This window comes from Corvus brachyrhynchos, unplaced genomic scaffold, assembly GCF_000691975.1.
Source record: "Corvus brachyrhynchos isolate BGI_N302 unplaced genomic scaffold, ASM69197v1 scaffold162, whole genome shotgun sequence".
NCBI lineage: Eukaryota > Metazoa > Chordata > Aves > Passeriformes > Corvidae > Corvus > Corvus brachyrhynchos.
Genome location: NW_008236696.1, coordinates 6,938,533 through 6,965,988, shown reverse-complemented (window position 1 = coordinate 6,965,988; position 27,456 = coordinate 6,938,533). Strand labels below are relative to the sequence as shown.

At 43.0% G+C, this 27,456-nt stretch overlaps 1 protein-coding gene across 1 annotated transcript in view; it reads right to left on the bottom strand.

Annotated features, from left to right (window-relative positions):
- The window catches only part of LPP (LIM domain containing preferred translocation partner in lipoma), a 313,431-nt gene that overhangs the window by 55,688 nt on the left and 230,287 nt on the right, over positions 1–27,456 (bottom strand). Inside the window, exon 10 of the mRNA XM_017726845.1 lies at positions 2,276–2,445. Coding sequence (XP_017582334.1) covers positions 2,276–2,445 — 170 coding nt within the window. The remainder of the gene's footprint in view (positions 1–2,275; positions 2,446–27,456) is intronic.

Here is a 27,456-nt window from a genome sequence, read left to right as displayed (position 1 = left end):
TAGACAGGCTAGGTTTTAAGCAGGTCATTAACTCTCAGAGTTCAGTATAACTGCATCACACATCTAAAGGCATCTAAAGACAAAAGCAGTCAGACTGTGCCTCATCAATTTAAGGGTCTCATTCATCTGCAAAGAACAACTTGCAAGCCTAGCTCAAAACCTCAGTGTACTTAGGCATTCATTATCCTACTGAAACCAATGCAGGCTTCATTCCACTGAAAAATCAATGAGACATATGCTCTAGGAGAGAAATTCCTCAGGCCTAAAGCCAGTGGCACGGCAAAAGCCTAGATCCCTTGCAGATCTGGCTTTCAACACAGCAGAGTCCTGAGCTTTCTGAGAGGCACTGAGACATAGGCTCCCAACATTTGTTTCTTCCACATTTAAGAGTTTAATGTGTGCTTGGGTTTTTGTTTTTTTCTTTACTTCATCAGACTGCCAGATTCCTGCTTCCCATTTTCCACTCACAGTACCAGCTGTCCAGCTACACATACGTAGCCCCATCAGCATTGCCATCCTTTCCCCTGCATGTACAGCAGCAGATGGATCCAGACATGTTTTGGGTTAACGCCATAACCATGTTTTTGTGGACTGCACGGATAAACATTTAAAGGCCCCTTCTGGTTATATAAAAGGAAGCTATTAAACGTTTACTCTTTCCTCTGTACTCAGAGCTGCAAAGCCGTATCACAGAACATACAAACGCAGATGCAACCAGGCAATTATCGTTCCTTTATCCCTTAAATAGATAGAAGATAAATTTGAAAGAAAATGAGGAACAGAATCCTTCTCCCTTTCCTTTTTTATCCTTTTATCTCCCAATGTAGGAAGTTTACTGAACCTTTGCCAACAATTCACTCAGGCTAATGAAGTGTATAAGTAATGGGATTAAATAATCTTAAACCATTACTACAGTGGCTAATGCAGATGTTTTCCCAAACTAAAGCAGATGAGTGGTGTAGAATGCGTGCTTGATTTAAAAAAGAAGAAAAGAAAGTATCAATCTGCAAGCAGATGAAGTCAATTCCAGTCTGAAGTCAATGAAATGTTTAATTCCAGTTACATAAAGTTGCTCCAATTATATTATGAATGCACCTTCCTAAAGTCTTCAGTGCTTTGCACGTGGTTAAACTTCCCACAAAATGAACCTTAAATTTTTTATGGTGCAATCATTTTAGTGCAAACAAAAATAGAAATTATTTAAAAGGTACATATTCCACCAAAAGAAGGTTTAGCTTTTAAAAGCAAATTAACAAGGCCCATCTATCACTGCCATTGTAAATAAGACACAATCCTCCCTTTTTATATTCAGTATTTCAGTAACAATCTCACTGTGAAGGCTCTGTAGAAATAAAAAGAACAATGAGATACTGGTGGCATTTCAGAAATATTATCGTATTATTGCTCTAATTATCACTGGAATGCCAGAAATGTCAAGAAAAACATCAATTTTTACTTTCAGAAGTGTAAATCCAATTCTGGAAGGGTCTCAGGTCCAGTGTTTGTACAAACTCAAGAGAAAGATCTGTCAGTGCTTTAAGAACACTCCAGTGCTTTTCTTACTTTAAGTTACAAGGACAATCCTAATATACTGGATGCTAAGGTCAGACCAAGGTAAGGCCTCAGGCACATGATGGGATGTTTCTTTAATTTGCATCTGTGCAACTGGTTCCAGCTACTGTTATGGGAGCCTCTTAAAATGTGCAGCTCCTCAGAGCAACCGTTAATTGTTTGCTTTAAGACCTTGTTGGAAGCACGTAATTTTACAGTAACATAAACTTCAAAAGATATCTAATCCAAAGACCCTTAGTTTCTTAGTTTCTTTCTTAGAAAGTCTTCCATTAAGCAAGGCAAAAGTCTTGATTTTAGAAGTTTCAGTGCTTTCTTGCATCCCACCTCCTTAATTTTAGTGGGCACCACAGTCTGTAACCATTTTGGTATCAGGTTTCTCAACACAGAAAGCTGACAACCACACGACTGCTAGAAAATGACTGCATAGTCTCCTTCTTACAGAGATGAAACAATCACAAAACCCAGCTCTTTCTCCTGCTGTGTCCACTTCATTTCAGAGTCAGGTCAGACCAGGAAATGGAATTCACCCACTACACTCAAAAGACCAGAGTTCTTCTGAAGCCCATGAAAAAACTTGGTGCTCATGGTACTGCCACAGGGTTGTCGGATTTTTAACTGTAAGGCAACCCCACAGCAATGAAAGAAATAAATGTTTCCAATGTCTGTGCATTAAAATCAGGGCACAAAGAGAACGGGTACTTACAATGTAGCAGGGTTCACAGTAAGCTTTCTTCTCCACAGCGTAGAAAGGCTGTCCCCTCAGCTTGTTGTTGCACATTATGCAGGTGAAACACTCCACGTGGAAGACTTGGTCCATGGCTGTGCAACCAGTGCCTTCTCCAACAACATTCTCCCCGCAGCGGGCACAGCGTCCTGTCACCAGAGGGAAATGACAGGAGTCAAAGCAAGACCCTTGTTTCAGCTGCTGAGGAGGTCCCTCCACTCACCCATGGCTACAGATCAGGTGAGGGGGACACAGCAGCTCAGTCCACAGAAAAACAGTTTGTGCCACTGCTGGCAAAGATCCAGCGCCACTGGAAGGCACTCTGGTGCTGGTCCATATGAAAAGATCTAGAAAGGACTGAAACTGGCTCCCAAAACAGCACTCATGTCAGTTGTGCTGCTGCAAGCCAGTAATCATTGTAAGGATCCTTAGCTCCAGATACAAACCACTCAGCTATCATCTAACCCAGGTATATAGTCATCCTCAGCTCCTCAGTTAGATAAGATAAACCTCTGCCTTAAGCCTTGCTTCAACATGAAAAGATTTTGTGGTAGGAAGCCTCATAAAGCTGACTGGTGGCAGCACAATTTAAAGAGAAGTTTTTGCTTGTACAGCTTAAACCAATTCTCTCAATGGAGCCAATTACTTTTTTTCCTGTTCAAAGATTAATACAGATTAACACACTGTGACTATTTAAAGCACAGAAACTATTCCTAAAGAAACTGATGTGTGGATACTTTATTCTTAACATCCTTCAAGAAAGGTGTATCAGAAACTGCTGGTAAAGACTCAAAGTACAGACAAACCTTAAGAGCTGTCTGTTTCTGAACAAGGTCCTTAATGTCACATACAAATACATAACAAGAAGTCTGCAGACACACACAGGTACAAAAGGCTTGCTGCCTTGCTCAAATTGTTGCTAAAGATGTTATGTGGCAGATAGATTTAAAGTGAAGACAAGATTTTCTCAGATCAGCAGAAAAACATTTTCCTAGGCAAGACTGTGGTGCAGAGATAATGGAAGAGGTGTGTGGAAGGCACACCTTTGCCATTTTTCTCTGCCATTGGAGTTCTAGAAAATGGAGATAGCCCATGAAGGTCTGATGTCCTTACACAACAATCAATGTTGAAAACGGAAGGCATTAAGGACGATGTCATCCACTCTACACAAGAGAACCCCACCAAAGGTAATAGAACAACTCTGATCTGGGACATTGCCCCACTCAAAATGGTACTCCAGTATAAAAATAACTTCTGGGCCTTGCAGCCTTGGGGCCCTGCACTTCTTGAAGGCTTCATGGGTGGAGTGGTGTGGTTAGTGAGGGTGGGAAGGGAAACAAAAGCTCAGGTACAAGCAGGAAGGCAGACTGAGTTCAATATAGAATTTTTCATTAAGGCATATAGAAACAATATGTACCTGATAACAATTACATAATCCAGCAACGACACAATGTTCTCTCACACCATGGTCTGTGTTTATTGGCCTTTTCATGCAAATACTGCACAACTTCCTACAGGGGCTTAGACCTTTCCTGTCATCCCAAGAGCAGGACTGCTGCCCTTCACTGTGCACTGTCATAGTCCTCACACTCATGACTTCTTTCTCCGCCTGTCCCAGACTCCAACAAGCTACATTCAGGGAAAAAAGTATGTAAGCTACTTTTGAATCCCTCAGGATGTGGCAGGATGATATATATACACATTTGAGATATATTAAGAAAGTTTGGAAAAGAACCCAGATCATTACAATTTGCTTCAATGGCATAACCGTAGTTGGCTTTCTACGGGACAGACAGTTTCTGACTCAAACAGCTCCCAGCCTGAGCAATGTGGAGGGAGAAGTCACCAGATGAATCCAGACAAGTCTGGAAGTCCCCCAAATGGAATTAATAATGCTGCATTTAAACTTTACTTTCCTTAGCATTTGTTATTAGGGTTTTGATTGTCACTGTTGGGCTTTAATCACTCCACTGTAACACTTCTAGAGAGGACTCCTTTTTTATGAGCAGAAAAAGAATTCAGGTTTCCCAGCATGGTAGTGAGGCTACAGAGCACAGGAGAAGAATGGAAAAAACCATGAGGGCTAAGAAGAAAAAAAACCCAAACCCACTGGAGGGAACCACAGGAGCAAGCACTGCACTGGGAAGGAGGCAGAAGACACCTCCTGTGTACCATGGGAGAGCCCTGCTCAGCCCTGAGTGTGGACAGCACAGAGCTGCTCCAGGGCCTTCTCCAAACATCTTGTGTAGCTGGGCTGTAATACGAAGAGACGTCTGGGGAGCAGTTAATATCTCTCTATATAAAACATGAAATTGAAAGCCATTAGTGTATTACTTTACACAGTGTTTTTCCAGAGGGAATATTCTGCTGAAGAATTTATTTTCCCTAGTGTGCCATTCTGTGATCATCCGGTATTATTTTTATGAGGCATTTGGACATGGAATAATGTAGTGTCTATGCAAACACTTCTCAGCTTTCTTTGTTAACATCTGAGCAGAACATGTGGGAATCTTTTCTTCCCCTCCTCCTCTTCTCACATTCATAATTTAGCCAGCTCTTGTGTGCTTCAGCATTTATCTTCCACTTTGACCAAGGCATCTCTCCATTTGCTGAAGAAGCTGTCTACATGGAGACCATACTTCTGTCTGTACTTGTGCCAGGAGACCTGTGTCTGTTTCTAACTCAAATAATCTCTGACAAGTCACTCAGTGCCTTTGTACCTCTGTTCCCTCTTTGAGCAAAGGGCATAAAGACATCTTCTCTGCCTCCCAAAGGTGCCCTGAGGCTACATTCCTCCATAGCTCTGAGGTATTCCCCAACTACACTGCTGGTGGTCAGATGCAAACCAAAGAGTAGCACAGCACAAGTCTTGGCCAACTTCTCCCCTTTAAGTTGGTTTCCTGAGGCTTTCCTTCCTCTTTCTGGGTTTTTCCACAGAAGATTCCCACTGAGGCAGTGACAGACTTAACCTGTCTACATTTATGAGAAGCCCAGTTTCTGCTATTAAGTACACAGACAGAAATACTTCTATAAACTCTCACACAGGAAAGCTTAAAGAAAGCTTCCTTTTTTATAAGTTTATATACAAATTATAACACGGTGGCCTTGAGCAAACCATGTTTTTCATGAGACATGGCCACTCCACTGAGAATCAAAACACAAGCTCTGTGCCTAGCAACTGACTCACTCACCCAAAAGGTAAAAGCAAATAAGCCAAAATATTCAAATTTGGGAGCTTACAGTTGGGTGGCTGGATCCACCTAAAGGCATGTGGGCAAATACACAATCGATCTGGTTTGCAGAGATGTGACCAACTGGAGACTGCACCTTCTGCAGACCTTGGTGCAATCTGGGAACTCACAAGACTTCTGCAAAAGCCTGTCCCTTCTCCCAGCTCTGGCAACTCGCTCAAATGTAGCTGGAAATGGCTATTAGTTTCAAGTGTTGGTGAGGGAGGAACTGACAAGCAGACAGGCACATGCACACAGGCACTGCGATTGCACAAGCTTCATTTCCTTAGAAAACCAGAAAAACCCCACTAAAAACAATGTATCTATCATTATGTCTGATAAAAACAAAACAAAGGTCTGCTTTTCCTGTGTGCCAGTTACCAACAGCGAAGGTATTTGTGGTTGGGCTCACCACAATTAAGTGCCCACACATGTTCCCTATTTTAATATTTTCACACTGGCTCAAATAACCCAGTCCGTTGTGTGCAGAACACCCATGAGTGAACACAGAACAAGTTGCACTGCTTATTGGGAAAGAAGTAGCAAAGGCAAAGTTTGCAAAACTCAAGAACAAACAGATTGCACAAAAAAGATTACACAAATAATCTAAGAGAAAAATAGCAGGCAGCGTATTACAGTAGAAACACAGAACAACGTGACCCATTTGCTTCCCACAGAGACAAACAGCATTTAAAAGGCAGCTTAAAGACAAAGGACAAAATTAGCTCTAAACTGCATGAAGATGAAACTATGTCATTTCAACATTCTTCTTTTGCCCCTTCAGCCCTTTTTAGATCCTTTTTCAAGATCATTTCAGCAAAACTAGAAGGAGATATGTTGGCAGCAAGCCTGGGAGACCGGAGTCCTCTATTTTTGCGTGGAAGAGGTTCATAACCTCGGCCGTGCTGTGACCTTCCTTCAGCCCAGCCCAGCTGCCACACATTGGTCTTACCTTGGGGAGACATACAGAAGTGCCCACAGAGGCTTCCCTGCTGAAAATGCCATCATTAGTGAGTGAATCACATGGAAACACTTCAGCAGCTGAAAGGATACATCAGCTACTATACTCCTTTCTGAAACCTCCTCACTTACTGTCTTCTGTTATGTAAAAAATATGAAATATTGTGAATCTGAAGGAAGAGGGGGAAGGGAGGAGCTCATAATCCACATGATGATATGTTCTAACTTTTTGTTATCTCATTACTGTTATCACATGGTTTTTGCCTATACCACCACAGATCCTGGCTGCTCCGATTATGGAACAGATCCATTCTGCTGGGTATTGGAGAAACACAGAATTCAAAGAAGGGCCCAACTGCAGGAGTTTACAACCTAATACAAGCAATAACCACAGGGTAGTGATAGGAAATAGAAGGAAACAATCAGACAAAACCAGTCAGCAAGGGAAGCTGTGGTGTCAGCAGTCTACATGTTTTACTGTTGATGAGGAGTCTGTAGACAGCACAGCAAAGGAAAAGGTGAAGGAAGAATTTGAAAGAGGACCCAGAGGGAGTTTAAAGGAAGTTTAATGGAATGCTTCTGAGGAAAGGACAAAGATAACACAAAAGAGAATATAAGTGCTTGAAGATTGAACATAGACGCCTTCAGATGGGAAGGATGAGTTGGTATGTCACTAGAGAATACTAGCGGAGAAAGGGTGGGAATAGGTCATTACAGGTCATGCAGGTAAAGACATGAAGCTTCTGTTTGATATGAGGCAGAAATGAAACCAGAGGAGAGATGTTTAGGAGTTGGATTTGATGATCCTTGTAGGCCTTTCCAACTCAGGATATTCTATGACTCTACAACTAAGAGGCAGGAATGATCTGGCCTAAGTTACAAGCCAGAGAGTTATTTCTGTAGCTAGTTGAGCCTGAACAGAGAGAAATTGCATTTTTTGAAAAGCTTGTTGCAGAGATTCAAGGTCACTGGAGCTTGGATGCAGGTTTTAACTGTGAAGATGAATAGGAAAGGCCATACTCTGAGCTGTTACTCAGTAAGATTCTTAAGATTTGGCCAGAAACTGGGCTTGATCTGGCGATAAGGAATTAGGCACGGGGTATCCAACCTTATCTGGGACACACGTCAGTTTTAAGCGTCAGATTGGGAACGTGTGAGCCAATGGAACAAATGTTCACCACTGAAGATGGATGATGGAGTAGGTATATGTCATACTAATGCTCATGGCATAATATTCTGATAGCAATCACACTTGAGCCAAAGACAAAGGCAATGTAACTCCAAGCAGCTGGCTTGAGATGCTCCTGTTTGCACATCCAGGGACTTCAGTAACCTTTTCTAGGCTACAGCATTATTTTTCTGTCATACCTACTTAGACACTAAGGCATTGGCAGCACCACTGTGATGTACAGTGCCTAACAGAGACAATTCAGGCAGTAACTACAGATGCCAAGAGCAGAGAAACAGAAAGAAAATGTGCAAACCTCTCCACTAAAGGCTTAAATTCATGAATTCAAAGCATGCATTCTATGTAGAGAAGAGATAGGGGATAATTTTCTGATAAAAGCATCAAAGTAGGGAGGTTCTGCATTTGCTGAAATGTGGGGAAAAAGCGTTGATATCTCAAAAAGCTCTGCATGATGGAAAAAACTGTTTCCCACCTAACTGTACTGTGGGAATACACCACAAGGTCATATCCTCGGTGCCTATCAATTACACAATTTCCCTTGATCACCTAAGTGTATTCCCCAGTTCTCACTGCAGCCCTGATACACAATGCAAGAAAGAACTAAAAAAATACAGCATGCTGCCTTTTCAAAACTGTACCAAGAACATTTTTAGAATACATAAATACATTGAACAAAATATCTCACTGAAAGTTCCCCTGGCAGCCTCAAGACACCCAGTATTTCCGCTGCGTTATTTTTCTAATCATCTCTGTTTAGAGTTCGCCAGAGAATGCATTTTAGAGATTCATGACACATTCTGCTTTTGGATGGCTTTGAATCAGCTGGCAGTAAATGTGGAAAAATCATTATTCCTAATGAAGAAATATTGATGACAGAACAGCATTTCGAGGACAACGTTGACCATAAGTCAACAATGTAACAAGACTTCCCCCTCTCTCCCTCCTCTTTCCTAGTGACTTTTATCCAAGGGTTTTCAAGCATTTTCCAAGTACATGGGATTCCTCAGGACACCTATGTCAGACAGGCACAATTACTCCACTTTAAAGAGATACAAGAGCACAAATTTATTATTATGATAACAGTGTAACAGCAGACCTTAACTTAGTACACTCTAATCAAGTTAAGTCTCAATGTTCTCAATGTGCAACTCAGAAACACCCAACAGATCCTGGGTTGATTCATCCAACGGCAATAAAAGAGGGATCTCTGACCCACAAGGGAAGGTTTATTCCCTTCCTACAGTGAATGGGAGGTATTTGTCTAACTGATTATGCTAGACAAAGATGTGTTGATCATATTTGTCCCAGACTAATTCTGACATTTTGGCACTTGGGGCACTGCAATAATGGTACAAAGGGAAACCCAAACGCATTTTGTGCATTTTGTAGAAAATGGTATTATTTAGCTCATCTTACCTTTGCCTTCCTTACCTACCGTTCTCTTGCTTTTGAACTCAAGACTTTTCACTGAGTGCAAAGCCCTTGGCAATGGTTTATTGTGCCAGGATCCAAGCTTGAAGTATCACCATTTGACAGTAGCAGGCTGTATGCATCAGCTGTCTTACACAGCCTTTGGACACAAGACAGATCAATCTTAATTCCCTCTTCTTCAGCAGACGTCAGAAAACACAATCTTTCACAGTAAACACAGCTTCATGCTGCAATGTGTGCCTGAAACACTTCATAAATTAAATCCAAGGCCGTGATTTAATTACTGTGTCCTGGTTATTCTGCTTTAACCGTGTTGCACTTATACTCCAGATGTACAGGTCCCTGCAGTGACCTACTTGTCATTTGTACTGTACAGCACTGTGCAGTAGCTGCACTCTCGTGTTGCTTGCATCCCTTTCCTCTGACCACAACACAACTTCATACTCTCACTTTGCTTGGCTGTAAAAACCTGACACATTCTCAGTATGCCCCGGAGGTCCCATTCCACACCACAGAGCAAACACACTGCAACTGTGCAGGCTCACTCTGCCAACACTTTACCTTTTCAAACATTTCTTCATGGTGCTTATCACAAGATTACTGTCCCAGCTGACCTCTGGCCCTCACAGTGAACCTTTCCAACACCCCAGGGAAGGTAGAGGACTGTTAGGACACCCAACATGCAGGCAGGGAACTTGAGACCCACACAGGTTAAATAACTCTCCAAGGGTCACACAAGAAGTTTCTGATGGAGCCAGGAACTGAAACCGTATCTTCTCAATCACGGTCTGGTTTCTTTAACCACAAGACCATTTCTGAAAAGGCCTGATGGTGAGAAGGGCTTGTGGCATCAAACTCAGTTTCAGAGGAAGCTTCCAGCACCCATCTTGCTGAAATCCCCTCCCCAGGAGGAGGAATGTGCTCCTTGTGTGGACCATGGCATCACTCTCTGGCAGCCTGGCTGAGCCACATAGCAACTGAGCACACGGAGTTCTGTGCCTCTGCTACTGTCCTCTGTTTAATGACAGAGAAAGAAAGGTCTCTGATTCCTTCAGCATCTGTGTGGTGGTGATCCTTTACACATCTACATCACCTTTTCCTCAACATCCTGGGACACAAGACAATTTGTTTCTGTTGTAAAGCAATTACAATTAGAGGTACCTCCCCAAATTATTGCAGCCACAATGCATCAGTACCACAATGCATCAGTCCCACAACATGGAGAGGATCGCCCCCTGATTTTCCCACAAAACTATAAAAATTCAGGTTGAACAGGATCTTGAGAAGACATGGAAACTATCTTACTGCTTCGAAGGCAGCATCAACTCTCTCTACTGTATTCTTGACAGATACTTGTTTAACCTGCTCCTAAAAACCTCCAGCAACTGAGATTTCACCAACCACTCAGACAAAAAATCTCAGTGAGTAGCTAACCATAGCACTAGAGAGCCTTTCCGCCATCCAGCCACAATGCCCCTCTCAGCAAGCCAAGCCAATGCCTCTTTACTCTGTTCATGATGGACATAAAGAAAACAGATAGGCTCGGGTGGGCCTACACCAATTGTACAGGATCGAATGGAAGATGCCCCCCCTCGCAGGCAAGCGTGTCCCTGAGCCCCACACATCGATGAGGTACCAGTCCCCAAGGTGGATGATGTGCAGTGAGCGTGCCAGCCCAGTGGGGGTCAGTGATGCTCTACAATATTTAAGGTCCCAGACACCTTTTTTGCAGCATGCATCGCCTTTTTTTTTTTTTCTGTTGTTGTTGTTACATTGTGTCAACTTTTTGGCACGTGTTTTACCATGTGCAAACGGCTTGAAATAGAGCCCCGCTAACATCTGGAGATTTAAAAAAAAAAAAAAAAAAAGAAAAAGAGGGTGAAAAGAAGAGCGGGAGAGAGGAAACATTCCTCCCTTTGCTAAACGATCAAGGAAATGCAAGGCAGAGAGTAAAATGTACTCTATTTCCTTTAGAAATGTTTCCTTTAATGCCGATGAAAGCTGCCAGGTGACAGAGACTACGGTTGTATATCCACTGAGGAGCCGGGCTCGGGAAGCAGAGGAACGAGCTGTTAGCGCAGCTTTGCCAGGACGGGGGTGTCCCTGGCAGCCACAGCAATTCCTCCTCCAGCCCCTGTCTCGGCCGGGCTCTCCAACGCGGCAAAGGCGGTGCCGTGTCCCAGGGTGTGTGCTGGGCACTCCCTGCTACCTGCCTCCCCTCCCTACTGCTCCCAGCCTGGGCTGAACTAGGCACGGGTATGGTAAAGAAAAGTAGCTTTAAGCTGCAAGTGTAGAGTTGGATTGAAAGAAGTAACAGTTCATAATTATTCTTTTTAATTAAAAGCGCGTTCGTGTTCGGGGGCAAGACTTTCAAAGCACCGATTTGCACAAAAAACCCCAGCCAAGAAATACTTAACTAAGGAGTGCAATCATTTCATTTGGTAAAAAAAAAAACTTTAAAAAATCATACTTTTACAGAAGTCCCTCACATTCCTGTGCCATTACTCCTCTCCTTCAGAGCAAACTGATTGCATACAGTAAGTTAAAAAAGCAAGACACATAGAAACCACTTTTTTCTTTTCTTTCAAAATAAAAATTGGGCAAAATTCATAAAGGCTGTAAGAAAGTGGGCCTTTCCCATGCTTTCAAAAGCTGAGAAACCTCTTATTTTATTGTATTTTATTTTCATAGGAAAGTGAGAGTTTCTAAACCAAAAATGCCTCTTCTCCTTGGAACACATCACTAATGTTGAAATCTTATTTTTTAGTGAGATGTTACCAATACCTGGCTTCCAGGGAACAACCTCAGCAGCTCTGCTAAAGCCCTGGAGAAGGTGAGGCTACCAGCCAAATCCTAGTGGGGCTGACAGGAAACCTCTCTGCAGGCAACTTATCCCAAATTCTGTGAGAGTTTACCCCTCCTAGGAAGGACCTTAGCAAGGGAAACAGTTGCTGGCTGAGCAGTAGACCAGACAAATTTTGGCAGTTTTGGTGATCCCAACTGCAACAACTACTGAGCCACTCCCTTTGCACTCGCAGTTGCAAAGCCATGTTGCTAGATAAACCCTGGACAGTGAAAACACCAAATATATGATGGCACACAAGGTGAGCAACCATGCTTGTATGAATCTCCTGCAGGGAAAGGAAGGCAGGATACCAGGCAGAAATCACTCCTCCTCCCACCCTCATCAGGGGCCACGAGCAGGGGGACATTTCCTGAGCTATCCTCTGGCCCACTAGGCTTGTTCTGCAATGCACCAAATTTCAGGATCCTCTTTTGGAAAGCCACGAAAAATACCTTGTCATTACCGGGGGTGCCAGTGGCAGCAGCCCCAGGCAGCAGCTGTGTGGGCAGCTCTGCCCAGCACATCTGGGTCCCCTGGCAGGTGTCTCTCTGAGCATGCTGTCCCAGCCTGCCCCCCTCCCCGACTCAGGAGATCAGCCTTGCTGGTAGAGCAGTGCAGGGTGATTTCAGGGGCTGCTCAACCTGGCCCTGTCCATAAGCAGTGGCTGTAACACAGAGCAGAGATGTAGGCCAGATGAGCTGCTCTCCCCAGAGGCTTGGTGCTCGCTGTGCACCAAGTGGGTTCACGCAGCTTCTCCCAGCCACTCCTCCAGCTGGGGAGGACCAGCGACTGGCTGTCCACAGGCTCATGCTGCTGCTCAGTGCAAGCACACCTTAAACATACATCAAATTCTCCTGAGCTTTCAGCTTTCTTACAGAGCTGAACCAAGAGTGCAGTCAGAAGGGACTCACACTGATATAGACAGCAGTCTTTATGTCTAGGCCAAAAATTGAGTTATCTTTTATCACATTCCCAAAGGACTGTGGTTGGGTTTGCCACTTCCAGCATGAAAGAAGGCTCAAGGAGCTCAAGCAGTGGGGCACAGCTCTGGGATGTTAGGTGCAGGACAAACACAGAGCAAACAATGTCCCTTTTCAAAAAGAGTTTAATCTCCAACTGGGTCCATGTTGCACAAGGGCACTTCAAACCACTTCTGCCCCCCTGCCCAGCCAATCCATTTCATAAGCCCAGGACAGGCACCATCAGTGTGTTGAGCAGACTCAAGTCCAGCCAAAAATCACATCCACAGCTGGGCATGAATGACACAATTCACTCTTCCATAGCCTGACTGTGCTCCAGCTGGTATTTGGCAGCTTTTCTCTGCCTCACTGGGAAGGCAATAGCATGAACTGATTTTTACCAAAGGCTCTGTTCAGTGGTGAAGATGAAATTGCCTGAGTAATGGCAAAGTTTTGAGACAGAGATGCTTCCTGTACTATTGGCTCTGGCCTACCAACCTGGAATGCCTCCTGCATGCCTGCCTGGGGAAAAACATCTGACAAACCCCAAAAAACAGGGAGGGAACTTATCTTCCCACTGCCAAAAGTGAAAAAAAAGAACAAAAAAGTGAGGAAAGGCTGGATCTGACAAAGAGTAGTGTCCTGAACAAATGGCAGCTCTCACAGGCCCAACAACGTTAAGGCCTGAGGTTTTCAAAGGTGCCTGGCTGCAGTAGAAGATGTCACACCAATTTTCAACCAGCACCTCATTTATTAAAGGTCTTTTGAAAACCCTGCCTTTCGCAATCCGGCACCAGCCCAAAGCTTCCTTGCTGTTTTGAAACACGCGCTGTCTGTGTGTTGACAGCAGCCCTGCCATAAATCACATCCCTCAGCCACTGGAAACCACCTCACCTGTAGGCCGAGCATCCACTGTTCCTTGCAATGAATTCCATCACTCCAAATTTCTCAGTACCTGGAATCAACTAATGCTAGTTTTTTTCCTCATTAAAGCAACCTACTGGACAGAGGTTTCCTTCTTCACCCCAAAATCTGAGACCTTTCCAACCAGGTACAAGGAAGGTCCAGTATTTGTTTACTCTCTTGGACAAGAAACAGGAACTTTACAACCTGGGATGAAGAAGCACTCTGATTCTACAGGGGACATTCAATGTTTGCTCCTATTCAGAATAACCACATATGTCATAACCTTAAAATGTGACATTGGTATTGACAGCAAAAGTCCTTTTAAAATGTCATTTGATGTTGGTGACACAGTATTTATTAGACGGATGTAATTAAGCAATAACTACAATTCTGCTCCTCCTTTGGGTCATGGGACCTGCTTTTACTGGCCAGGGTAGATGGAAAGTAATTTCAAAAATAACCTCCCAGTGGCACATGCTTCATCTGGAGTCCATGATGGAGCACTGTAATCAAGTATCCACAGATCATTACTCTCACCTGATTGCCACGTTCTCAGAGCTTGCTGCATAAGGATATCAAAGTTTTCTTGCTTGGCCTCCTTTACAGGTGAATTAGTGCAAAATATGAGATACTTATTTATAACAATTATTATTTTATTTAAAGAAAGTATGTGGAAATCCATCTGCACAATTGAATGTGTCACTCTCACACATCCTACAGCTTTTGATTCAAAATTAGCAAGGCTTAAAAAATAGTAAGTTAAAAAAAACACCATAAAGCCAAGCTCTTTAGTGGAACTAAGTCTGATCTGTTTGAGGTGGTGGTCTAGGGCCTGTTGACTAACAGTAGGAGACACGAGAATTGTGAGTACTGATCCATATTTATCACGATTAAAGAGTGTCCTGACATGTCACCTTAAATCCTCTATGAGGAGGCTCTGATGTTGACCAGCATCTACAAAGGCATGCTCAAAATACTACTCACCACACTTCTAAGATGGAAGGTTCTTCCTGAATTGGCTTCCATGCTAAGGGCACCAATCCCTGTCTCCTGAATTATTCATACAATTCATGACTTGAAAATTTTGTGCCAATGGAAACTGAAACCCCAAAAGCTTTCCATTCTTATGACAGAGCTGAACCAATTGGAAAAGACTGATTCAATATCCAGATCTCATGATGACTTCTGCCAGTCCAATGTCCTTGAGCGGGCATTAGAAAAGGCCATCAGCAGCAGAGATTGTAAGTGTTTGCCAAAAACTTGGTGTTGGAAAATGTCCTGAACATGCCATACCAATGACGGCAACTCTGTATGAGTGAAGCTGGCAAATCATTGTGCTCTGAACTTTCATGGTGCTCTTAACTGGTTTCCTACATTCATGGGAGTTCACTGTGAAAACAGTAAGGGTATCCAATCCTCATTAAGCACTTTGATGTGACAGTAGGGAAAACTGATGGACTTGTTTACATGTGATAATGGAATAATTTGAAATCCACTAGACCTCCAAATTTAGATCTGACGTACACATAGGGACAGTTTATACCAAGCCTGATTCTAGCTGATGTAAATTTAGTCAACTTCTTTTGAATTTTATGATCAACACCAGAAAGCCAACACTGGTTTAAGTCAGTTGGTTTCTACTTGCACATAAAATGATGCAGCCTTATTATGTTGACAAAGTCAGATGTGATAGGTAGGTCAGGGAGGCTGTTATTCACACCCCAGCATAGGAAAAAGTGTGGGAGACTTTTGTCCCAGTGAAAAGCTACAACTTACAAAAACCTTCAGAACTGCAGAAACGTGAGACTCAATGCAACCTTTTGAGACTTCAAACGTTTTGGAAATTGCTTTCATAGTTTTCCATTGTTCTAAACATCCCCTCTGCAGCCTCTGCACAGACGAGGATCTACAAAACAAAATGCATTATGTAGCTTGTGGGAAGTCTACAACCATATTGTAGACCAGATGACTCCAGAACAGTTCGAGATAAGCTTCAGATCCACGTCCAAACATTAGAACACCTGAAAAACAGTCTGAATTCCAGTATTGCTTCATGAGAAAGTCAAAGGAACCTCTCCGTAGCAAAAAAGAGAGAGACTGCCATTTTGGAAATCACAGACTAAAGACTTAAGAACTTCTTTTCATGCAGATGAGCCCTGTCTGAGGTAAGAAGGGTCACCATGCAATATTCCCACCTAAGAGTGACACAAAATTAGTAAATTGCCATGGGGAAACAATATTAATATCTCATTTTGCAGTCTTACTTGTGCTGCATATTGTTCTGTTCTCCCCTGTCCCCAGAGCACAAGAACGAAGCATCTGCACACACTGATGTCCTAAGAGTTTAGGCAGTATTTACTCAGCCAGACCTCTAGCCAAGCCGATGTCAGTTGGGGCATCTTCTCATCAACCTATTGAGATGTGAGCCACTACGTGTCACAATTAGACCATGCTCCAAAACATCATCCTGTGGAATGTTGGTTCTTCTGAACAAATTGTTCTGCAATTTCTCTAGGCTAGAACAGCTCTCGTAATCAGACATTTGCTGGATGCACACCATTCCTACTTGCTGCATAACAGCTGTTATTCATAGTACCAGGACTTCTGTCACTTAAAAAGGACTCAAGGCCACAGGTCAGCCACCCTGTCTTCCCTGAAAGTTGTGCTGCAAAGGGCAATAGGCAGCAAGACTTGCAATTGTACAAAACAGAAGGAAGTGGAGTCTGGTAGACTTGAAACAGTTATGGCTCCTCACCCAATGTCCTGCTGTAATCAGAACAAAGAAATAACAGAAAACCCACCAAGATCCCAAGACTAATTGGCTTTCTATGAAGTATTGTTTTTGTTTAAAAGACCAAGCCACACTTAGATCAATGGGCCTTACAAACAAAAAGCCCTTTACTCATGAGCAGGCATGACCAGAGCTAGCTCAGGGCACTGATCCCCAACGCCAGAGCAGCAATGTCCCTCTGCCATAAGTTTGGGGGTGGCCTCTTTTCCAAAGCCTGTCTCTTACCCTCCTGATGAAGCTCCTAAAACTTGCATTATCAGTGTGGTTTTTTGCCTAAGCCCTCAAAAAGTATGTGACTCTTCCCTGTGTGAGTGAACAGAGCAGTTTCCATTCCTCACTCAATCTAGAGAGTGACAAGCTTTCACTGGGAACTGGCCATGTAACTGACACAGACCTTCTGGCTTTCCTCAGCCACCCTTCTGACAGAGGGATGCCATGGAGATGGCAATACACCAGCTGTGTACATCTGCAGTGCACACACTCCACTTCCTTCACCTTTTGAATTCTGCCTGTGAAGAAACAGTAGAAATAAATCTGACCATGAGCAACCTCCATTTTTCACTCTCCTCCCCTTCTGGTTGCCTTGCATGGAAATTGAATATACACAGAATAAGAGGTGATAGTGGTTTTAGCATCAGTAGTGGCCTAATGGAACTACACAAGCACAGCACACTGAAGCCTGTGCTTTGCCATTTTATCTTTAGATAATGGTTTTAGGCATCTACAGCTAAACAATGGAGTTTTTTAAAATGTCCCACCCAAACATCCACTGTTATTGTAGCTATACTTTCCCCAGTCCTGCCCTTCTACCCTATTATTGTAGCTATACTTTCCCCAGTCCTGCCCTTCCACCATACCTTCCTCCCTCCTCTAAACACACACATCAGATTTGCCAGTGTTGGAGAGAGTCACACTTCTTGCGCAGGTATCGAAAGCTGGATCAGTTGATGTGAGATGTTGAGATGGAAAATGGGAAAGAAAGGAACACCATTAGAATCAAGACTCCAGGTGGTATCCTACACTCTCTCTATATATGTACACATACACATTTATTTATGCATTTTAGGATTCTCACTAATTTCAGCCACGGGACAGAAATGAGAAGCAGCTGCCCAGCTTGTGGAGATGACAACAAGAACATATGACCAGAATTAGCTCCACATTGGCAGTGATGATTGCTAGGATTTTCCTGTCCAGAAGAGCTGGCTTCATATGACAGTCCTCTGCACAGCATAAAGGACCCACATTAGAGTTCTTTCTAAATGTCTCCCTCCAGCTCAGCCAAACACAATTCCTTATCTCATGTGATTACAAACTCTGCACTAAAAAGAGTGGAAAGTCAATATTGTGATGTCCCAGCCATTCATCAACACAAGTGAAAATTGAAGGTGAAAGGCTTCAGGTTTTCTACAGTTTTTTTGACAGTCACATGCTGAATTCACTTGCCTTTCACGGCAAGCACACAATGAGGAAATAGACATTTAAAAAGCTGGGTTTTTTTCAAGTGTAATTTTAAATGACAATAAAAGCAATTAAAACCCCCACAAAAAGTATCCCTTCTTTCAACCTGCACTCACAAAGAACGCAGCACATCATCTGCCCAGCCTGTCCCTGACAGTACAGAGAGAATCAGAACACGTATTGAGCAGATAGTAAGTTATTAACCTCTCAAGATATTGTCTGGAACCAGAATTTGTTGAGGAAATTGTATATTAAAGTTCAACACTGCTGCTAACTGAACACAGCCTGATCCACAGCTTTAAATAGACAGTTTAGCATGGCTGGGACAGTGATTTGGATGGATCTACAAAAAATAATTCACATCCCACATCTAGCTGTCTTTAGCAGTGGACAGTGCCTTAGGCTGCGGAAGATGGTTGTACCCACACCTGTAAACTCTCTCCAAATGGGTCTGCTATTGCCAGGGTGTTCTACTGAACAACTGTGTTCAATGGGGAGGTACATTTTGTCAACTGTCAGAACCCATGTCACTACCTGTGCTGTCCCCTTTTGACCCTGGTGCTGTGAATACAGTTTTTCAGAGGCTTGGTTCTTAGCTCACACTTTCAGAAGTAATTATTTCTACATCTCTGTGCATGTCTTGGCAGACACACAAGGAAAAAAAACCAAAAAAAAAAGCAAATGAGCCAATTCCTAAATGAAAGCTGGTGACAAGGGATCAGATTGGTCTCCCATCTCCGCTTTGCACACAGAGTGATCCTATTGCTATTGACATTTTCCAGTTCCCTCAGTGGGGCTGGCTCAGGCAGGGCCATGGGACAGGCACGGTGCTTTGCCACTCTCTCCTGCTCAGCTGACACAATCTGTGCTGGCACAGTCCAGGCAGGGGACATCTCAACTGCAGGTTTCACAAATCAAAACAGGTTTACTCTTGGCTGCTTGTACCATCCTAAATGTCTGCCAGGGCTGGCTTCTCAGGATGATCTGCCTGCCAGTTTGAGATGACAGTCTCATGACTTTTGAGCAGCAGTTGTGACCTTGGCTTGTAGCCAGAGACATGAAAACATGCGTTCATGACATGACACGATGAACAGCAAAGTGCATTTGGAGACATGAAAACAGTGCAGCTTACTAAAACCAGCAGGAAAGTTTGGCTACTTTTCATTCTTTTCATTCTTTTAATCCTCCCCTACCTCTTTGCACCACTGAGAATCACTCTGTATTGATTATGCTGACATTGACAGCAGAGCTGGAATTTTTTTTTTTTGCATCTCGGATGAGAAAGTGGGTTATGATTCATCTCACAGAATCTGAGTCAAAGCAATTCCTTATAAAAAACGAAAAAAACCAAACCGTTTTGATGCATTTCCATCAGAAGAGGCTGGAGAACACTCAGCAAATGAGACAGTCCTGTTTAATTCTTCTTTTTACCACATTTCACTCTCAGATAAAATCTGTCCTTTCCCCCCACTGGAAATAACTCATTTTGAGTTAATGACACTAAAATACCCCCAAAAGCTACTAGCAAAAGACAAACCACCCTATCAAAAAAGACAGCATGAGACAAATGCCACCAGAAGAAGAAATAACAAATGCCACACTGTGCCCCACTTCCATGGAACAGTGATTGCTAGAGTGGAAAGTAACAGATTACTATGGTGAATTATCAATTTTCCTAATAGCCTTGAACTATCTAAATGCTGAAGTGTGATAACATTAGTGGGTACATTATATTAACAGCAGTTAAAATGATCAAGTGTGATCCTGGAGCACTTTCCCCCCCCTTTCTTATTTTCATAGCCTTGTTACTAACCCTGGAAAATAGGGCTTCTGCTCTGCATGCTGGGAAGAGCCTTCAGACTGGTTGTGATTTCTTATCAGACAAGACTCACAAGTCCATTCTGGTTGATTTTCACATAAAATAAAGAGTGTGGCCACAGCTTTGGGTAAGGCATGGAACTCAAAGGAATTCTAGGCTCAATTCTCACTTCACGACTGGATCTCGGCATGACTCTGGGTGAGTCATCTTAATTCTGCCAGTCAGCCCCTCGTTTGTAAATTAGGGACAGTAATTTCCTGGTCCTTGACATATTTTCAGTTTTGGAGCTCTGGGGGAGCACACTGTTCCTACTCCATGTTTAATTTGCACATAGGACAGTGTGACCACAGCCTTGGATGCTACTGCAGCACAACGAGCCCGAATGGAACATGGGAGCAAACTGCAAATTTAGTACATCCAGCTTCAAAGGACAGGTGAGCTGTTTTCAGTTTTAAAAAGCAAAGAACGGGTTCATTTCTGCCAGGTCATGTACACAACTAACTCAAAACAAAGAAATTAAACTGTTTCCATGTTATTGGGACAAAGATTTATCCAAGACTGCATGGCTGGAAGGGTTTCTAACTCCAGCTCCAAAACTGAATGCCTGTGCCTCACTTGACAACTTAGCTACAAGTCATGACAAAAGAATGTCTTGAGGCTTAAAACACTCCAAAGCTTTATCTGAAGTGAAAATTATTTCTATAATATTCAGACAAGAAAAACATTCTCACTCATTCATAGACACACGCATATGTACACTCCCTCTCAAAGTATCTGTATGTGAGAATTTAGAGTTTATGATATCCTGGATGGAGGAAACTCCTGGTTGCACTCATCTCCATAAAACAGGAGAACCAACCTTCTGCATCCTGCGTGTCCTAGACTAACAGTCTATCTTCAGCTCCTGGCCTCATCAAGGAGATTCCCAACTAGGGGTCCTCCAGGTACCACAATTTGTGGGCTTCAAAGGGTGATGTGACATCCCCACAGAGAACCCCCAGAGCCCAGCCAGCCACATTTCATGTGGAGAGGAAACAGCCAGCAGGTGGGTCCCATTTTTGCTTTTTAATGACCTGAGTTAGCTACTGCAGCTGAAGACTTGATGGCTCACTATCAATCCTTCAGCCCTTTCAGTCCACAGAGAGTTTACTTTACTTTGTAAATTCATCATGAACAAACTGGATTGTCTTTGAACTGTTTGTCAAATTAAGGTAAAAAGATTTGGTTTGTTTTCATGTAGGACTCTTAAATATGGGGGGTTGGCTAATAGCCTCATCATTGTTCAAAGGTTTTTCTGAAAGAGGATGAACTTTCCTATCCATCTGTACAGCTCCTAGCACACTAAGGGCCCTCTCACAACAAAACAAGTATCTACCACCTTTATGGATTATTTTTTTTCATGGCTATGTTAGTTTTTAAACATGCACAAGAATCATGTAGAATACAGCTGTACTTTAGAAAGACACACCCCTGAATTTCATTATCACATTTCACTCCTCTTAGAAGACAACAGGAAATTATCAGCTTTTATTTACTAACTTTCGGGACAAACCTAATTTCATTCATGGCCTGAAACCCACCTCTCTTTCACAGCATACAGGTGATCATGGCAAACACTTTGATAAAGTGCTACTTTGGTATTATGAACTTACTCTCCATTGAATAACTTCTGCATCAAAAATCAGTTCTGTTTAAAAGTAAGAATATATCTATGTCTGACTGCCAGAATCCAAGCTAAACCAGGGAATTAAAAAAAGAGAGTCATGCTGCTTGCTACCTGTTCCAGCTGGGATTTTACGACCTACAGTTACAAAGCATAATTGGGGTTTTGATGTAAGATTTAGATCCCATCTGTGAAGTAGTGGTGGTCTCTGAAGTGTCTGTGCTTCAGAAACACTCATGATGCAAAGTCTTGACCACTCTTGTGTAGGTAAGAAGAGGAAAAAGGAAGGTGAGTCTCCTGCCTCCTGGCACATGTGGGTGCCAGGTGCCCAAGGCTTACAGGAGTGCAACATTCATTTCTGACTGCTACATCTGCTGCATCTTCATTAAAAGATGTGCACTCAAGCCTTTATAAGGCTAAGATCCCTGGCATAAAAAGATCTAGGTGCTTAGTTTCATAAAACATGTTTCCCAGAATTAATACAGAGTAAGATGTGGATTAGATCAACATCAGGAAGAATCAAACGTTTGCATCCATTTCCAGTCTTCCAAATGCTTGAGAAGCAACTTAGACGAGCTCACAGCCTCTTGCCTTTCTCATGGCTAGAGATAAGTGCACGGCTAAAGATAAGTCCAACCAGTCACTGGCCTCCTCTTTTTCTCTTCTTCCTTTGAAACTGTGGGCCAAAATTCAGCCTCTAGGTTGCATTGAGATTATCCTTATAAATCTACTCTACCTGCACCTGCTGTGCAAGGATGCCAGCAGGCACAGGACTCCCCAAAAAAAAGCTAGACAAGGGTGGCAAGTATTGACAGAAGTGAGACTGAAGAAACAGGCTCTGAAAGCCATTTACCAAGATAATTAAAGCCCCTGGGGAGCAGAGGGAGGGTGACTCCCCTTGCGGCAGGCCACAACAGGGCTGCTGGATGTTGCTGGTGCTGCACTGTGACCTCCCTGAGCAGAAGTTGCTCCCAGGCTTTGTAGCCTGTGCACAAACGCTGGAATATGGCTTGAACATAAAAAATAATGACTTGAACTACAATGGAGAAAAGGGTCCCCATTATATGTCTGTTCTTCCTGCTTTTGTGAGCGGTTACATAATAGAAAATGACTGTCGGCTCATCAGTTGTTGAAAGTCTAACCTACTATTTTCTGACCCAGATGTTGTTCAAATGAGGACAGACACCATCTTGCAGCAGAACCCCTGCCTTTAGACAAAAGACACATCACATTACATGGAAAAATTACAAAGTAATTATGCTCTTGTAATAACAATATGCTTCTTTTAATGATAACCTTTTCAGAACAGATCTAAGAGTACAGGCAAGATATGACAACTTTCAGTTTCTTTTTCTGGTGGTAATTCAGATGAAACCAAGTGGCTACTTACGCCTCTTAGAGGTTGCAGACATACCTGACCAAGACTGAAATGCAACACAGACCATGTTCAGTTTAGAGCCCCTAGAACTGTGCAGTGCACAGAGCCATGTCAAAGGAAACAAAGACACCATGAACCAAAGGAAGTCATACCTGGACCATCCAGTGTGTCTCCTCAGCTGAACCTCCTACGACTCAACCACGCTCTCTCCCATACCTGACTTGGACTGCTACCTGCTAACCCATGTCCTGCCTCTCAAGAAGTAAAATTAGGGAACACACTCAACACTGTTTGGACACCAGGTCTCTGGTCCTATTGAAGGATTTTTAGCTTATGAGTGGAAGCCTAATGGAGATGCAAAGCCAGTGATGGGAAAGGTTGGCAGAGCCTTGGCAGATTCAATACTGGTGACACTTACCATTCTTTAATCTTAACTGTGACCCGGCATCTCAAAGAGCCATTGGAGATGAAGGCTTCTCCATGGGGGACACACACATGACTGCTGCTGCTAATCATTTCTGGCAAATTTGGTGAAAAAGGAAAAAAATTAAGTTTGAAGAGGTAAAATGATCTGCCACAGGTCAAGAGGCCAAGATGAGAAGTAGAAAAGGAAGTCAAACCTTCTGTTTCTCAGCTTTGCTCTTCAACTCAATTCTGCACCATCTCTCCCACTGTCAAAGCCAGGGTACACAGAAAATACACAAAAAACCCTATATATCCTGAATTATCAGCTCAGAGTTAAATCAAGATTCCTTTACTGTACAAACTGAGTATTTCCCACAGGATGATTTTAGCATCTCTCTTCTCCCCATGTGCATCCCTACAGCATGCTGGAACTACAAAAGGAGACTGCTACATTAACCAATACATAAAACTGCTGGTTTCTTTGGTAGCTCTGAGCATTTATGGTAAAATACCAGTGAGAGTTTCTTCCCACCAGTCAGGGAAACGGCTGTGGGGAGTGACTCAGCTGGGACATAGTCCAGAAGGCAACAGGAGATGAGGGGCCCCAATGGCACTTTTCCAGTCTTAATCAGCACTGTCTGCATGGTGATACAGACTGATAAGCTGCCAGAAGTCATTTCTTTCTATAAGACTTTAAACAGTGGTCCAGAACAGTTGTGATCTTTGTGTGTGTGTATTTGGTTGGGTTTTTTAAAATGCAAAATCAAGGGCTGTAATTTCCCATGGCGGCCAACAAACAATTTTGATAGTTTCATTTTAATCTCCTATAAGTATCCATTTCTCCTCCCTCAACCTTACCCGCTTTCCACTCCACTAAGTATTATTTTTTCCAAACAAATCAGACATGCCTGTCTACAATAGCACATTTATCAACAGGGAGGGCTGTGATAGAGAGAAACTATCCCTACTGCACAGAGCATAAGACATTTGGGAATCCTTTCTAATAAAAAGGGATTTGATTAAAGACAGCCAACTACCACAGATCAGCAACTGAATCATCAGTCAAGAAGGAAGAGCAGCTTAGACTTAAAAGACTTCAATTTGCTCACCTGCCAAGGATTTCCCAGGGGTAGTAACTCCACAAGTCACTCTAGAAACTACAGGCGGGTAAGAGACATATACCAAGGATTGGGGTGCTTAGGCTTATTACAGTAGTGTGGCCTTAACAAAGTTAAGTTAGGCAGAATACCCAACATGCACATTAAACTCCTAAAAATTCACAGGAATTTTTTTTTAAATTATTATGCCTAGTGCTGTTTCCATGCTTAAGCACTGCCTTGCCAATGGCAGCTAGAGGATTTCCCAGCGACGGGATCGTGCTGCTGTGATAAGTCCTGGCAACACACAGCTGCCAGCTGTGATCTTGCTGCTCCCAAGCATCTCTAGCATGCTGCTCCTGGCTCCCACCACACTCCCAGGCTCCCCAGGAGGGCAGCGTGATCCATGCCCTGCCGCCAGCTGTGTGTGTTTGTGTGAGCAACTAGTGCCTAGAACAGTTCCCCCAACTCCGAAACCACCTTCAGTGGCCTCCACCCAGGAAGCTGCAGAGAGGTGCAGTGAGCACAGAGATGGAAGTGCTGGCTATCCTGCTCCTCAGCTCAGCTCACTGGGTCTGCCAGCAGTACCAGACAGCATTTCCAGGGCAAAGAGACTACTTCAGTGATTCCTACTCCTCTTCCTTCCCAAGGAATCTTCACCCTGCCCACTGCTGGGCAGATTCTGCTGACTACAGAACCAAGATGGCTTGATCGAAAACCAGAGATATGGCGAGTGAACTTGCAGAAGAAAGTTTGTTACAGAAAAGATCCCAAAGTGCTGGCAGACCAAGTAAAATGACCTTTCTCCAGCCTGACAGTTCAAATGTAATTATTCCAATAAATTATTTTCACGACTTAATATATTAACGCCTTGCAGCTTTCTAGCAAGGTTAATTAGATTCCTCAATTCAAAACCTATCTGCTCTTAAACAACTTTTAATATGCTGAAATCCAGTTTTCTAAATTCAAACTAATAAAAGTGATTAGCTGACAGATATCTGGTATGCTACAATTACCATGGCATTTAGACCTCAGGCATAAGATATTTAATGCAAATCAGAGTCAGTGTCTCTGCCCATTTGTCCTTTTTTGGATTATTTGATCAATGTGCCATATGAATCCTGTACTGTCCACACTACCATGCTAAACAGCTAAAGAACAAGGGCAGAGATATTGGTTGAGACAGTTAACCAAAGTTGAAAGACTCTTTTTTTGCCTCCTACACTTAATTTGTTCTTTCCACATGAGCACGAAGTTATTGAAAGGCACTGGCTGACAGCTTAAGTAGAGATGGGTATTTAGTTCTGACATAACCAGAATTAGTACAAAATTCCCAGCCTGCACTGCCATATCAGAAACCTTCATCCACTGTGACTCCTGAGACCCGGGGAGGAGCCTGGGCTGGAACAAACCTAGGAAGATGAGGGAAGCCTACCTCTTTGTACCTAACCATAAAAAGCAGTTGTGCTCCAGCATTCTGTATTTTCTTAGATAGATACTGCTCCCAAAAGGCTGTATGGGGCCCAGCATGCTTAGAAAGCCGAGCAGATGTTTAGCCCAACACATGGTTCTTTGGCACATCAGGAATGGAATGCCAAGGCTGGACACCACCTCAGAGACGAATTTCAGTGGCACACAGTGCAATTAGAAGATAATCAGGCACAGTTTGTAATTACATATGACCTGCCCAGGGTCTAAGGCTGTTGTTTGATTTTCCCACTGTGCATCATGCATGATTGTTCCATCTTTGATCATGCTACTGTTTATACAAATAACACTGGCAAAACTTCTGAGTGCTCTGAAGCCTCCTTTCCATTTTCTCGTCTTCTGCTGAATTAAGAGCTATTGGCGTGGCATTGGTCTGACCTCCCATCTGATAGCCAAACTGATCACCTAACACCGAGAGACTTTATGTTCCAACCCTTTCAGCTATGCATCCCTTTTGGATAAAGAAACTTTGATGTACCACCCTCTCAAAACAGAGCAGAGCAATCTTAGTCATGCAATATTAGTCTGCAAAATCCGAGCTTTTCAGCTTCATAAATACAAGTGGTAAACAAAACTAAAGCATCACTTCAGGAAGCAATTTCCGAGCTGTGAGGAAAATTAATCACTAGAACGGCTTATCAGGGTAGGTGGTTGACTCACCATTGCTCGAAGTTTTTAAGATAAGATTAGATCTTTATTTTTTTTTAAAGTCATGATTCAATCATGTTTCTGGGAGAAACTGAGAGTAGGATATTAGGCAGTATAATGGCAAGGTCCTTTCTGACCTTGGAGACTGTGAATCTTCTCTGTTTATCTGCCTGCCTTCTTGGGCTAAAAGGAAAACTGGATGGGCTTTGGTCCATCAACCAATTCCTAGCACACAGTTCTGCATTAAGAAAATTGCTGTAATCAGATCTCATGCTTCAGGGCTTCAGCCATTTGCCTGAAGAGGGCAGGAAAAAAGTTTCTCCCTCTTGCCTGCTCAGCTAATGGCTAAATACACGTTATGTTTATTTGGCTGTTGCTTCGTGTTTAAAACATCAGAGAGTGAACCCAAATAGCAGAGATGAAGTCAAACACAGCAGTGCAGAAAATGCTCCCTGGCTATTTCAGTTAGCCATTACTGCTCACACCTCAGATCTGTGATACTCATCAGCTCTGATGACTATCGGTATTTACAGAGAAGACATTTTGGGTATTAGGGCACGGCCCACAGAAGGTAGAAGGTACTGAGAGAGAATTGGGACTGATACTAACCCCACCTACAAGGGTAATGTTTGTTTGATGAGAACACCGTAACCTTCTCATATTATCAGATCCTTGCCACTGCAAGATCCTTGTTTGTTAGTGAAACCATGGTCCCACCCACTTTTTGATTAAACCAGACCATGAAAGTTTCTTTAAGCCAGAAATGTTTTGGTCCAAGCAAACTCTACAGCAAATAGACCTGGGGGCAATCTAAATGAAGTTTTTAAGAAATGATGAAATAAAGGAAGATAAAGAACTCAAAATGAATGGCCTGCCCCAGTCTTTAACGC